General features: G+C 45.4%; 2 protein-coding genes across 4 annotated transcripts in view; one reads left to right on the forward strand and one right to left on the reverse strand.

The window, feature by feature from the left end:
- Positions 1-345: 345 nt before the first annotated feature.
- Positions 346-12,564, reverse strand: TSTD2 (thiosulfate sulfurtransferase like domain containing 2). 3 transcript variants are annotated; one of them, XM_057408917.1, is made up of 9 exons: positions 12,474-12,564; positions 12,072-12,355; positions 10,083-10,191; positions 8,584-8,709; positions 7,450-7,555; positions 5,816-5,934; positions 5,026-5,184; positions 3,905-4,043; positions 346-2,649 (listed from the first exon to the last, which is right to left on the reverse strand). In XM_057408917.1, exons 1-9 carry the CDS (start codon positions 12,561-12,563, stop codon positions 2,390-2,392), a joined length of 1,392 nt encoding a protein of 463 aa, XP_057264900.1. In that variant the 5' UTR covers position 12,564; the 3' UTR covers positions 346-2,389. The 3 variants fall into 3 exon arrangements, with proteins under 3 accessions (XP_057264900.1, XP_057264902.1, XP_057264901.1); XM_057408919.1 differs by having other exon boundaries at positions 2,516-2,649; positions 3,890-4,043; XM_057408918.1 differs by lacking the exon at positions 346-2,649 and adding an exon at positions 2,713-3,156.
- Positions 12,565-12,744: 180 nt separating this feature from the next.
- NCBP1 (nuclear cap binding protein subunit 1) overlaps positions 12,745-14,589 on the forward strand; it is a 34,053-nt gene continuing 32,208 nt past the window's right edge. The window contains exons 1-3 of the mRNA XM_057408920.1: positions 12,745-12,852; positions 13,013-13,098; positions 13,907-14,007. Of these exons, the coding sequence (XP_057264903.1) occupies positions 12,819-12,852; positions 13,013-13,098; positions 13,907-14,007 (221 nt within the window). The 5' untranslated portion in view covers positions 12,745-12,818. The remainder of the gene's footprint in view (positions 12,853-13,012; positions 13,099-13,906; positions 14,008-14,589) is intronic.

Below are 14,589 nucleotides of genomic sequence, written 5' to 3' on the forward strand. Positions count from 1 at the left end.
CTGGCATCCACCACATAGCATTTCACATGACAAGTTCTTATTTGTATTAATCTGACAAAACGAACGAATCCAGAAGCATGACAGAGAAGCTGCTCATGGGCTAACTCGCAAGAGGGAAGCTAGGGATTTCTCTTACCCCACTTCTCCCATCTCTGGAGCAGAGGGAACCTAGCTTTATGGGCCTCCATCTATACATCTCAAACCCTTCTCCTCCCTTGCCTTAGTGCAGCAAGGACCAGAAGAGGTCCCATGGTTCCCCCCTGACTTTGAGGTAGAATCTACAGCTGCCAGGAACTCTCAGAACTTTATCTCATAGCCAGGTCTACCATATGGCAGACAGCTAGCTAGGTTTCAGCATTTATTTCTGCAAAATTAAGCACCTCCAACATAGCAGTGGAAATATGTTTGTGCATGACTTTAAAAATTACAGTGGAAGCACTAAAGGTTATTTAGCATCACAGGAGGTTACATATAAAATATAGTTGTTGCCATTCTGTCCTGACAAGTGGCATACAAACAGCCTCCCAAATAGATTACAGTGTTCCAGCCTTACTGATGGATTGAGTTATAATCTTGTGTTCTTTTCAGCCTACTACACGAAGAGAGTACAGTATGCAAGCCAGGCACTCCCAGCAGTGCTCTAGACCAGGCCTGCATGTACAGTTTGCATATTTTTCCACAAGTATTCCAGACCTCAAAAACACAGAGGTTAACAGGCCAGCAACGCTTGGCAAGGAAGATCCAAGGGGACCTGCTCAGACTTCTGCTGAAGGTGTCTACTGATGGGAATTTTCCAGTTTCTTCTCCAATATGGCTTGTGCACACATTTACTATTAAATACCACCCTAGAAAGCTCTCCAAAGGAGACATCCATAAGTTTCAGCTTTGCTTCATGAAGGGAAGGGTCATAAAAACAGTTGCTGAACCACTGATTTCATGGTAACAATACCGGAAGACTGAAGAAATGTTTGCTATGGCTTTAATGGAACCAATGCCCCGTCTGTAAGTTGCCAGTCGAGCCAACAAATGAGGCTGAATTAATAGCACGGAGGGAAAGGTTACAATCTGCATGAAAATAACCTTGCCCTAATTGTCATTAAGGACTGCAGAAACCTGAGTAAACTGTTTTCTTGCTTTGAAAAGCAGTTGCAAGTAAAAAACCACCCAAAAAACCCAGCAGTGTGATTTCACTTCCTAATGACTAACTACTATTCAGTACCATGAATGACAGTAAGTTTCTAAGAAATTTTTCAGTCCAGACATATCTTCTAAACTACTAATAAAACCTTTCTGTACATTCTGTGGCATGAGGCACACAAAGCAGCAGGTGGACAAGTACTTTGAGCTCATATGCTGTGGATCCCTTCAAAGCCAATTTCTTCAGTCATACGAACTGGAAATCGCAGACATCTCTATGGGCTGAGTTTTTTCAAAAGCTTAATTACAAAGCACAAATGCTCCCCAAATCTTGAATTATTTAACTTGAATAAAGGATCCTGTATTCTCCTTATAGTCGCTACTGACATTTATGCACACGTCAGTATCACTTCCAGTGCCACAGTGCTGGTATTTTGACAGCCTCTGTGCTCCCTTCTCTGTGTCTCAGTTCCAACATGCTTCAAGCTGTTGTTTTTTAGTACTGCAAGCAGAGCTGAGCCCTGGATATTTGATGTACAGACAAGTTAAGGAAAACAACAATTCCTGGAGAAACAGAACACTGGAATGAGGGTTGCTTTTGCTGCTCATCCTACAGGTCACACCAAAGAAGTGTGATGGGACGTGGGCCTTTGCTCCAGTTACCAGAAGGATCCTTACTCTGCCTTCAGCCAATTTTAGGCGGGCGTCAAGTCAGACTTTGTGTAACTACTCCTTGATACTCACTGGTATAAACCAAGGGAGGCAGACAGATGGCGTGTACATGGAAATATCTTCAGCTCCAATCCAGTCACGTACCCACACCAAACTGACACATCTGCTGTTTTCACACCCTAACTACTGAAGAAAATGCACGATCAATGGAGAGGCTGGACAGATCGATCTCCATGCAGGAGGAAAAGAATGGAATTATTCTTATGTCCTTTCAGTTTCTTTTGAATTGTGAGCATCTGTGTCCCATCACACAAACTCCGCTCCAAAATCCCCATGATAGAGGCCACACTACAAGACCCAAGAAAGGGAATCCTGTAGTGCTAGTGGTGGGTTGGGCACACTGGTAATTTATGGTCAAGTAATGGATGGTTTCAGCACATACTTTAAGTTTAAAGGCAGCACATGAACAAGACTTTCAAAGCCAACACATTTTCATGGTTTCCAAACCTAACTGAGTAACAGGGATCTGATTATTGAAGCCCTTTGCATTAACACGTGTCAGATTAGCTAATGAAATGGCTTAATTTTTTCCTGCCACCAGCATCCTTTGTGAGACATCTTCAATAGGCACCCTTAGCCTTCTCCTTGTACAATCACATTCCTCCTTAAGTATCTGTCCTGAAGCCCTTGAAGTCAATTTGAGCTCTTTCTCTTGACAAACAGGACAGCAGGCTGTAAGACCTTTGTTGCGACAACTTGGACATGCCAGGACAAGCTGCCGGCAGTGCTGGCTGGAGCAAAGTTTATACTGGTCCCACAGCTCCCCACAATATCTGCATGCTGGAGGGAGGAGGAAAAGAAGAAGTTAACACCCACACTGCCCTATCTGTCCCCCTTACACGGGGCTGCCAACTCTCATTTGAGTGGTTATCTATTGTCTTCCACGCTTTTAATTCCTGGTTAGCTTGATCTTCTAGAACCTAGCTCATTTTTAGACTTCTGATTTTGTTGTAAGGTCCTTGTTGCCAAGAAGAAAAATATACTGGTGGTAATTAAGCCAGCATGCAGGAATGTTGACTTCTTGGGAGGCAGTGCCATGGGACTTTCTTCCACCTAAAAGCAATGGCTTGTGCAAATGTGGTGCCATCTGCAGTCCTGGTAGTATCCTTCCAAAACATCACAGGTTTTAAGCCTTTCACTGAAAGCTACAGCCCAGTTTAGCTGTACCATCAAGAAGGTGCCTACCCAAACACTTCCCCTTGAAATTTCCATAGGGATGGCTGTGATGTATGAAGAGAATGTTCTGTTTCTACACCAAGCCAGGCACCTTCAAGATATATATGGTAACTACAGAGGAGGAATAGGAGGTTAGGCTCAAGAAGCTACCCACTCAAAGGAAAAAACAGCACTGCTTTATAAAAGGGGTTGGGGCAAATTCCATCTACTTGTATGTGGCAACTGAGAAGAAAAAAAAAACAGGTAATTCATTTGCAGTATCTGAAAAGTGATCCCAGCCAGAAGTCCAGGCAAAAATCTTAACAGCTTCAACTAGAGGTCACTGAAATTCTACAGGGTACAGAAACTTTTAAAACATGAAAATAAAGTGCTGTAGAGCTTAGTGCCCCCACTCTTGAAGTGCCTGGCAATCAGTGCTGATGTTCAGTAAGATTACAGAGAACAGAGGAGCAGAAAACAGCTGACACCAGGAGAATTATTTAATGCTTCAGTCACTTAGCCAACCACAGGCTGATCGGCACTGTGGGCAACAAGTGAGTAACAACAGTAGTAGTGCTTGATGTACGCCTCCATTGCTGCAGACAGCTTGTTACAGCACCTGTTCTGCAGGGGATGCTTCCTTTTACTGCTCCAGTTTTAGGGAACTCTGTTTAGTGACCCCCTTTTCTCTCATTTCTGTTTTATGTTTTAAAGCCATAGAGTTGGTAATTATCCTGAAAAGAGATAGCACTACAACAAGAAAGCAACTATCAAGAAGAACTACACGGGCTACTACTACAGGCTGTCCCATCCTGCACATCTCTGTGAGAACCACTGACATAGCGTCCCTGCCTTCTGCACTTACATTATCTAGTCCTACCTGAGATGATATCTTCATTGGAACAAATGGCATAACGATCATCAAATACAAACAGCTTCCCCCTGTAGAATCCATCTGGGAACTCTTCCAGGTATTTGTGAATTCCACCTTTTAGCTGGTAAACCTCTCTGCACACTGCCTGTTTAAAGCATATTAGCAGAAAAGCTGAAGGACAGATCACTGGTGGTGTGCCACCATTCCCAGAGCAAATGTTTTAAATGCCAGCGATCAACCAAAAGTAGCAGCTTCTCAGTGATCATCAGATTATCTGTACCACATGCACCCACAGCTCTAGGCAGTGCCACCAGAGATCACATGGCAGCTCCACAATGCTGAAATGTTCACATGAACCCAAATGTGCATTTAACGTTACAGTCCAAAAAAGGCCTGTAACCTCCTCAGCTGAGGGAGGTTTAATGCATCACAGATCAAATGCTTTTGAAACTCTGTGAACCTCTGCTTATTCTGCTTTTATGTGGCAAGCTGTCAGCTGGAGCAGTATTTCTCAAGAGTTCATGCTGATGCAGCAGAATAAAAAAAAAAAAAAAAAAAAAAAATCAAGGTTTAAATCTCCGGGCAACATTGGAACAATCTCTGGAGCTGTTCTCTTGCTCCCTGAGGGAAGGATCCAGAAGAAGAGTGGGACATAAAGTGCAATTAGAACAATGTAATGTGCAGGATTTAGTTCCACAGCACTGCAAAAGCACGGACTGGCTGATTTTCACCACTTTGAGGTGCTCAAGCTGTGCAGTAATGACCACAGAGCATAATTGTATAAGACAGAGCTTGTGGAAGCACTGCAGAATGCTCTCAAGCTCCCCTAAAACACAGCTACAATAGTTAGGGCAGACTTAACGTCTTCTCACCAAATGGGTTATATAATTATTTTCACAGAGCAATCACTGCTGTGACACTAGTCCATGCAAATCATCCTGAGCTGCGTAAAGCTACCTATGTCCTTCACAGACAGCATGAAGCAAGTGTGCATCAGAGACATTTATCTCCCCACCTGTTCATTGAGCAGTTTGTGCTCATTAGGAATTTACCAACAAAAGACAAGACAGCTGCTCTTAAAGCAACCTCAACTACTTGACACTTGTGCCCTCAGAACGGCTTCTCACCTTGCTCCGTAGATAAGCAGAGCCTCTTTCACAACGAATCCCTCCCGTGCAGTACATCAGGACACGCTTGTCTTTAAAAAGCTCCAGGTTTTCATCTACATAGCTGGGGAAATAGCTGAACTTCCTGATATCTGGAGCCAGGCAGCCCTGAAAATGCCCCTGCAATAACAACAGATGGCCATGTGACTGGTTATAAAGCAGACTTGCATGGTAAGGTCTTTGCCTTGAACTAGAGGAAGTAACAAACATTTGGGCCGCAACACTTGGCTCACTGCAGGTGCTTTAGGCTGCATTCATGCATAAAAATACCTGTTGAATCTGTAAAAGGATTCCAGGGACAGCATGTCTCCTCATTCAAACATAAAAGAGGGTGCTAAGCAGAGCAGAACTGTCAGAGAAAGGATAAGCCACAACACTGCAAGAGGGTTGGTGGGTGTGACAGCAGGATGTGCCTACTCTTTTTGACATATGGGGCAAGACAAAAATGCTGGGAAGCATCTTACATGTTATTCTACTTTTAGTTCAAACTATATGGTATTCACTGCTCATGTTGTATATACTGCTTTGCCTTCTTCCAGCCCCAAGCTGTATAAGCACTTAGCAGGGCAATCTCCATAATGAGTTGCTGAGCAGGAGGTCCTCTGCTGCTTGTATCAAATATTCATTACTGAACTGAACTTTGCACATATTACAGTCAATCTGGAATCCAGTAAGGTTGCACCCCCACAATGTGAAATGCTTCTCACCAGCCCCTGTAACACACTGCAAGAAGCAGGCAAACAACACTTACTATTTTACTTTCATAGAAGTTCCTACAGTCCAGCAAGATGGTATCGCTTTGTCCTGGACTGGCCTGAGACAAATAATGTTCAACTTCTTTATGAAATTCCTGAGGGGATAAATGGATTCCTTAAAAAAGGAAAAGAAAAAAAAAGGGGGAGGAAGGAAGGAAGAGAAAAGGATGTGAGAAGCTGAACTACAAAAAACTGTTATGTACGATCTAGCTGATACAGATTCTCCTCAGATTTCCAAACAAAAATTTTCTATGACAGTTCACAGGCTTTGCATCCCAACTCAACAAGCCAAGTTTATCCATGTTTGGCTTCCTATTAGCAAATGAAAGAAAACACAACATTGTTTCACATTACAGAAGCAGCAGCAGACAGGCGCCTGTCTTTATGATCTTTGTTACATCCCCTTGGCAACTCTTACAGTTGCAAGAGTGAAAAATGTCTCCCTTCCCTTTGCTCATCTTTCATTACATTTGGAGGCACAGAAGCATACAGAAATGCAATTTTTTCAAAGAAACTCTGTTGATAAAAATAGAAGATTTCCATAATAATGTATTAAAGTTTCTCAGCTTTCAGGATGCTTAGACTTAAAACTCCCAACCTACTGAAAACCAAAAAACCTCACCCACCAAATCCTGACAGAGTAAAGGGAACCATCTCCATAAACCACTCTAAAATAAGAGGAAAAAAGGAAAAAAACAAAAAAATCCAAACATACATCCCACAAACTGTCAAAAAAAAAGGGGAAAAAATAATCCTCTGCTAAAAACACAGAAAGATACTGCAGAAATTTACCACCAACAAAACGTGTTGGTGGGAAAAAGGCCAAAACTGCTCTGTTAATTGCTATTTGCTGTGCTCCTGCTTACCACCTACGTAAGTGCCCTCATAGCATAGCCAGTAACATCTTACTGAGCATAATCCATACTAAGCGGCTACAGGCAGCAGAAAACAAATGTGTCTCATGTTAGGGGGATGGCATGACCCTGACATAGGAGGTCAACTTCCTTTTTACTTGAAAGGCAGGAGCATGGCTGTTAACTCCAACACAAGTAAAGTAGTCAAGTCAGCCATAACATGTTATGTCCCTAACATATAAACATGGATCCACTATAGGACTCCAAGGAAAGTTCTTCCTATACAACTTGACTCTCACTGCAGCCTAACAATGAAAGAGCATTGAGGCTCTTTATATGGTGTCACTTCTGAGCAGTCTAAGCACCCACAGAACATTTAGAATAAATACATTCAAGCATTGAAATGTCTTTCCTAAGCATCACACAGTTTCACTTTACATCTTGCCTTTAGCAAGAGCCCAATGACTTACTCCCTGACTGAAGTACAAGGTATGTCTCTATCGCAAAACAAAGTAACTGCTTGACATGCATTAAATCTATTACTGTTTTCCACAAAATAGAAAGTTAATTCCAACATTTTTCATGGCAGCTCACTTGGCAAACCAAAACCTGGGCCAGCAAATTCCCTGGACCAGAAACTTTTAACTACTAGTATCCGTATCTGCTTCTCCTGTGTCCTGACCACTGCAGAAGGCAATGTCTCTGATGAAGGTACTTTATTCTTCATTTACCTATCACTTGGATGAGAGGCTTTATTTTTCATTAAATGAACTTACCAGTTTCTTTATAGGACACTATCTTTGGATCAATGCCCATAGGTACAATTTCTTTGAATACTCCAACTCGAAGGTCTGTGAAACAGTGAGCTCCTCCTGCACTGCTCTAGGAAATTAAACACAAAAATAATCCACCAAACCTTGTCAGGTGTTAAGATTAGAATTACCCATTCATTTAACTTCTACAGCTCACTAGAATATGAGTGTGTCTCGGTGGCTGAGGGCAAGAAATGTCTCTCCTGCTGAAATCCACACTCTAAATGCTGAGGTTTAGGCAATGGACCCCTACCATGGACTGCAGACAGGTGACTTCGGCTATACTGCAGGTGAGATAGGCACCATTTGGCGTGAGGTGCAGACTTACTGTGGAGTGGGAAGGAGAAGAGATGTTTGTTAGAAACAATGTCACAAGCACTGTCAAGAGACAGTCAAGGCCCCTGCAGAGCATGCTGCAAATAGAACTGTGGGGAGAAAGAAAAATGCTGTAAGAGCAGAGACCAGCACCTACAGTGCTGAGGCAGCAAAAGCCTACCAGAATGCCGTATGGTGCCAGCCACAGCTGCCACCACCATCTGAAGACAGCAGTATGCACATATGCTTAGGCTTAAGCAGAAGTTAGCACTTCTCCCTCCAGTCAGGCACTGAGAAACTCTTGACTCTGCCTGTGTATTTTCTCTAGAAGACATCCAATTCATGGAACACTTAAGTGTACACCAAGGCCTGCATGAACTTAAAGCAGTAGGTTTCTAGGCAAGCATCTCAAAATAGGGCAAAGAGGAAAGTGTGGAAATCCTTTGTGCAGGTAAGCATACATCGTGATGGTTTTTGGAGTAAATGTTTGTTGAAGAATGATGGAGATGAAGGGCACTCCCTCATTCACCTGTATGGGGGCTTTGCAGCTGCACCCATAGCTGCCAAAGCTTGTAGCTTGTGCTATCACTGCTCATGCTAACTGCTACTGCTGGTCAAAACTGGCAAAGATACCTAAACTAAGCAAGGTTAGGAACTCTAGACTTAGATCAGTGCTGGGAGATCAAAGTAGAAGTAAGGCTATTGTGAAGCAGTGTGCTTATTCATCAAAAATTAAACATCCTACATTAACAGTGCCTATATGTAGGAATTATTTTTTCATACCTTGAAATCCTCTTGGCACAGAATGTCTTTGAACAGAGGATGGGAAAGCATAGCTTCAACGTAGAGATTAGTAGCTGCTTTGCTTCCACCAACTGTCCCATTAATCCCTTCTGAAGCAACTCGTACCTGAGAGGCAAGAGGAGAAGCTGCGGCTAAGGATTGGTAACAGCAAAAAGAGATAACAGTGAAATTAGCAAAATATGCCTGGGTGACGAAAGGCAGACATAGAAGTATGCTCCAAAAAGAGACTACTAAGGCAGGGGAAAAAAAAGATGGCTATACTGGAGCTGAACATAAAAAAAAAGACAGTAAATAAAACTAGAATAGGAACTTAGTAATCACTTTTGAGCCATTTCAAAAGAATCATGTTAAGACAGCCAGAAGAGCTTGTGCAGTAAACAGCTAAATGCTAACCAGCTGACAGGCAAATCCTGCAGTCAGCATTAAAATCCCCACTGGAGGTCTGCCTCAGGAAGAACAATAGGATTGTGCCCAATGACTCACACAGCTCAGAGGAAAATGTGAATACGCATAATATCGCATGTAATATTAAATTTCAGTGAGTCATTTTATCTCCTACACTGATAAATGAACAGAAACTCCAAAGTGGTAAAAAACCCAAAAAGATTGAATACAAAAGGCAAGCTAAAAACCAACTGGTTGATAAGGCAAATGCTGTACCAGTCTTGGAGACGAGAAAAATACCAACCACCAGACAACACAGCTGAGCAAAAATACAGAAATGAATGAGTCAAGACACTTCACTCTCAGATCTGTGCTGGTATAGAACAGGGTATGTGTCTACTATTGGCAGAAAATAAAAAAAACTACTTAGGAAGACAAGTCAAAGATAAACTTAATCTCCTGCTTTGAGTTGCCCCTGAAAAAAAATCCTCCCTTCCCCTGACAGCTTTGTGAGGCTGAAATTCACCTTTGCACACATCTTCAAAATGCCAGCTAGATGGAGCCAACTACCTTCTTTAGACTAGTCTGCCAGAAAAGAACAGACTGTGAGGGATGAGCACTGCTATCCTACAGTGAGGTCTTAGGTGTCAGCTGATCTTCTGTCTCTCCTGAGAGCACAGATTACAGTTTGGTGTAGCGATTCTGACTGGAAGGCACACTGAGGAGTCAGTGATACACATAACAGTTAATCACAGCCAGCCCAGACCTGTGCTGTATGGCACTGCACCTTCAGCTTGACCTTCAGGCTGCACTGTGCTGCACGGTCCATGTCCCTCTTGTGTTGGGGACCCCAGAGCTAGACACAGTATGACTGTCTGTATTACTTGCTTTATCGTTGTAGCATTAGTTCTTAAATAGTTAATAATAGCGTAATTTTAAATTATACTTTACAGAGCCTCAGCAGCTTTCTTAATGGATCATAACAGACCAACACCTTCTACTGCAAAATACCTGGTTCTCCACATCATATTGCCCTGCACTCAGCAAAGAAGATGTTTCTTTAATAAGAATATAACTCTTGCTTAAAACCTTACCTTGCCAGTGAGATGCAGATGCTGGCACAGAGCCTTTTGCCAAGCACAGAGTTCCTCTGGATCCTTCACCTCACAGTAACAGTAGTACAGAAGTACTTCTCCCACCTTGCTGTCCACAGCATGGCAAAGATGAACAAACAGAAAAAAGGATGTTAGTGTTGAAAACCACAAAAATATACTATTAGCAGTAACCATTCAAAAAAACAAGCCAGTTTTCTTCTGGCAGACAGAGGGAGAAAAACAAAGCACTAAGTAATGTCAGAGGAATTAGTTCTGCTGGGTTTGATTTTGGGACTGGTTACAAAATTAACTCATCATGGCCAGTGGCCTACTCAAGTTTCTCTCAACACAGGACACAAGGACTGCTTGTTTTTTGTGTTCACAAGTGTCCCATTAAATGCTCAATTTGACAAACTTGCAACTGACAATTTAAGCGCTTGCACTACCTGACTTTAAAACCTCAAAACTTTTAGGGCTCATGATTCTGAGCAGCACAAACTGAATTCTCTCACAGTCAGAAACATTTTTGTGAACCTACTTATAAGTAACAAATGAGCTGTTAAAGCACTTTGATGAGGGACCTGCAATTCTGCTCCTTCCTATTACGGTCCTTCCTTATTGGTAGACCCTAAGACGTCAAGTAACCTGCACAAGTCTGCTTTAAGAACAGGGAATGACATGGCTCTGATAACTCATTCCTCTGAAGTTCCTGCCTTTACCCATTTACCATGAAAAGAAAAATGCAGTGTATCTACTTCTTTATAAACACAGCAGTAATTTGTATGTTTTGTACAGGACTGAGCAGTTGTCGCGGTTTAAACCCAGCTGGTAACTCAGCACCACGCTGCCACTCCCTCCCCTATACCCCCCTACTCCAGGTGGGATGTGGAGGAGAATCAAAAGAATGTAAACTTCACAGGTTGAGATAAGAACAGTCCAGTAGCTAAAGTATAATACAAAACTACTACTGCTACTACTACTAAGGGAAATAACAAGGGGAGAGAATATAAAAGTAAAAAGGGAATGAAAAAAAAAAACCCAGTAAACACAAGTGATGGATACACAATACATTTGCTCACCACCCACCAACTGACCCCCAGCCCAACCAGAGCAGCAATTTGCCCTTCTGGGTGACTCCCCCCAGTTTATATACTGGGCATGATGTGCTGTGGTATGGAATAGCCCTTTGGTTAGCTCGGGTCAGGGGTCCTGTCTCTGCTCCCTCCTGGCTTCTTGTGCTCCTCCTCACTGGCAGAGCATTAAGACTGAAAAGTCCTTGGTCAGATTAAACACCACTTAGCAAAACCCAAAACATCTGCATGTTATAAGCATTATTCTCAGACTGAAGCCAAAGCACTGTGCCACTTACAAGGAAGGAGAAAAATTACTGTTACAGCTGAACCCCAGACAGCAGGTGTGAAATGAATTCAAATAAGCCAGGTGACTCCTAGAGTCACCTACACCTGCTCATCTAAAGAAGTATCTCAGGAAAGTATCCAAAACATATGCTGGTCTAAAGGAGTATCAGGGAACACTGTATCTTAAACTGAACTTCATAAAAGGCAGTACTGGCAGAAGATCACATAAAGGTCTCTACAGCTGCCTGAAAGGAGTTTGGAGTGAGATGGGGACTGTTCTCCCGGGTAACAAGTGACAGAACAAGAGGTAACAACCTCAAGCTGCACCACGGGAGGTTTAGACTGGAGATTAAGAACAACCTCTTCACAGAGAGGGGATCAGGCATTGGAACAGACAGCCCGGGGAAGTGGTGGAGTCACCGTCCCTGGAAGCGCTTCAAACCCCGTATAGATGAGACCCTCCCTGACATGGTTTAGTGGTGGTATCGGCAGTCCTGGGTTTAACTTGATCATCTTAAAGCTCTTTTCCAACCTAGCTGATTCTACGACTGACGCTCTGATTTTAAAGCGTAAGCAGCTCAATACCCCGCTCAGGCCGTACCCTTCTCCAAACGGCGGAGATCTTTTTTACCTCGTCAGATCATCGTGGCCAACGTGGCTGGTGTCTGGCAGCGCCCAGGCGATCTCCAGCGCTCCCCGGCAGTGCCCCCGTGTCCCGTCCACGCTGCCCGCGGGGCTCCCTTCAGCCGCTGCGCCCTGCCCGACGTCCCCGCCATGCTGCAGAGCCACATGCCGGTGAATACCGGACAGCTCCTCAAAGCCCTGCCGACAGCACCGCCACCGCACGCCCTCTCCGCCGGCGGCACACTGGGCTGCGCCCGGCACCTCCTTCGCTTTGACGAACAGGGAGAACGCCTGGAAAGCACCGCAGGCGGAAACCACCCGTTAACAGCTCGGCCCCACACTCCCCCGCCGCGGCCCCAGCGCCAGGCCCCCAGCCCCGGCCCCGCGGGTCCCACGCGGGATGCCCCACCTTCCTGTGGGCGAGCGCGCGCTGCTTTCTGGCGGCGGCGCCGTCGGGCGGAGCGGCGGGGCCGGCCGCCGGGGCCTCGAGCGGTACCATCTCCACCTCGGGACGGGGAGGAGGCGGCGCCCCGCCGGACGGGAGGCGCCCGCGAAGTTTCTGGTTCGCACCGCCCCAACCCCCCCGGAAGTCCCGCGGCCTAGCGCGCGCACAGCCGCGCGGCCCTGGTCCCGGAAGGAGAGGGGCGGTGGGCCGGAAGCGGGCGGTGCGAGGGGAGCGTGCTGGAAGCCGCCCGCGCGTGGTGTCCCGAGCCGCTCCTCCTGTCCCGTCTCCTCGCGTCTCCCGCCAGCCGCCATGTCGCGGCGGCGGCACAGCGATGATAGCGATGGTGAGCGCCGCCGCAGTGCCGCCAGCCCCGTTTGAGGCGGCGGGGGCGACGCGGGTTGGGCAGGGCCGTCCCGCCTCGGGAGCGGGCTTTTGGGCGGGTGGAGGGCGGCCGGGAACGGGGGCTCTCCGGCCATAATGGTGTGCTCGGTGTATTGGAGCAGGGCAGCCGCACAAAAGGCGGAGGACGTCTGAGCCATCAGAGATCGAGGAGAGGCTCGAGTCACTCATCTGCAGGGTCGGGGAGAAGGTAGGTGGGCTGGGTAGGGGCCAGGAGGCAGGCAGAGTTAAGTGGCTTTCGGGTGGGTATTTTGGCGGGGAGGTACGGCTGGTTGTGTGTCGTAGTCGTCTTCATGCTGTGTGTCTGTTCTTCCCCTCCCCGCCCCGTGTGTTCTGTGCGAGAGATTTAAGTACTCACCGCCCAGAATTAAAATAATTGTTTTATAAGATCGTTGGAACGTCATCAACTCTTGCAAAAACGCGCGTTAAAGCGGACACTTTAGTAGTCTTATCTGCCGAACAGCGATAAACGGCCAGCGTATAGTTATTGTTTCGCGTCTGCGGTATATTGGAGCTCCTTCTAGCGTAGCAGAGACATGGAGGAGTTAAACTTGGACTGCACGCGCTTCGCGGTTCAAGTGCTGGCGGGATCTGAGGCTAGTACAAAGGGCATTAAATGCATGATGACGAAAATGATGGAGCGCTGAAAAACAAACGGCAAAAGTGCTTTGTTTCGTCCTGTATTGTTCATTGAGTTTCGGCCACCTTACCGTGGTGACCTTAAGGTATTGTTAGATCTCGAATCCCGGGAGCGCACTGGGTGCGTGGGGAGCTGGGTGATCGGGTGCAGCTCGTCACAGGAGTGGCTGTTTCTTCTTTCCGGCACGCCAGCACAATTCTTCCCTGCTAACAGAACTGAATCGTCGCTCTGAAAAAGGTGTCATAAAAGGATGCTCTTGCTCAACTCCCTTGCTTTCCACGTGAGAGTCAGGGGCTGTTTTTTATTGCCTGGGGGATGATGAAAATTCGTTTTAATATTTTATATTTTATTATTTTAGAGTAATTCATCTTTGGAGAGCAACTTGGAGGGTCTAGCTGGTGTTTTGGAAGCTGATCTGCCAAATTACAAAAGCAAGATACTAAGAATACTATGTACTGTGTACGTATGCAGGGTCTGGGCATGTGGGAGGTGCTTTTTTTCTCTGTGCATAAGTTTGAGTGTTTAAGGTAGTTTAAATGCCAGGAATGGCTCTAGTTCCTGAGTGTTATTATAGGGTAGAGCTTGTTTTATTACAGATGAAAAAAATTAGAGGAAAAAGGTTTATTATGTAGCAGATGTAATTGAAGAAAATACCTCTCTGCATCATTTTGACTTGAAATGTATACGAAGGCTCAAAGCAGGTAGAAGAAATTTAGAGCTGCTCTCTAGTAACAGAGTGCAGTGGTGCTGGGCAATATCCTGTTTCCCAATGAAATGCATAAGAACACCAAAGCTATTGCTGCTAACACTTAGTCTTATCTGTGCTATATTCCTTGCCTGTTCCTTTTCTCTGCCATGGACATGATCTTGTCTTATGAGCCCACTGGCTCGGGGGGAGGGGGGGCGGGGGACGGGGGTGCTGGGAACACAAAGAGCTGAAAACGGGCTCTGTCAGCTAATAGCTTTCCTTCCTCCATAGTGCAGGAGCAGAGGTGCCCTGCGTCGGGGTCACTGAGCGGTGTCTGAGGGAGGGATTGTGCA

The sequence above is a fragment of the Pezoporus wallicus genome, unplaced genomic scaffold, assembly GCF_028554395.1.
Source record: "Pezoporus wallicus isolate ANWC-B61680 ecotype Strahan unplaced genomic scaffold, APGP_CSIRO_Pwel_v1 contig_7292, whole genome shotgun sequence".
NCBI classification, from domain to species: Eukaryota; Metazoa; Chordata; class Aves; order Psittaciformes; family Psittacidae; genus Pezoporus; species Pezoporus wallicus.

Excerpts from the sequence above, each read along its gene's own strand:
- TSTD2 (XM_057408917.1), bottom strand. The coding sequence starts at position 12,563 with ATGGTACCGCTCGAGGCCCCGGCGGCCGGCCCCGCCGCTCCGCCCGAC. Across the intron at positions 10,192-12,071 it reads GGCCACGATGATCTGACGAG|CAAGGTGGGAGAAGTACTTC; the intron begins GTAAAAAAGATC and ends TGCTGTGGACAG. Across the intron at positions 2,650-3,904 it reads CAATGAAGATATCATCTCAG|CATGCAGATATTGTGGGGAG; the intron begins GTAGGACTAGAT and ends TCCTCCCTCCAG.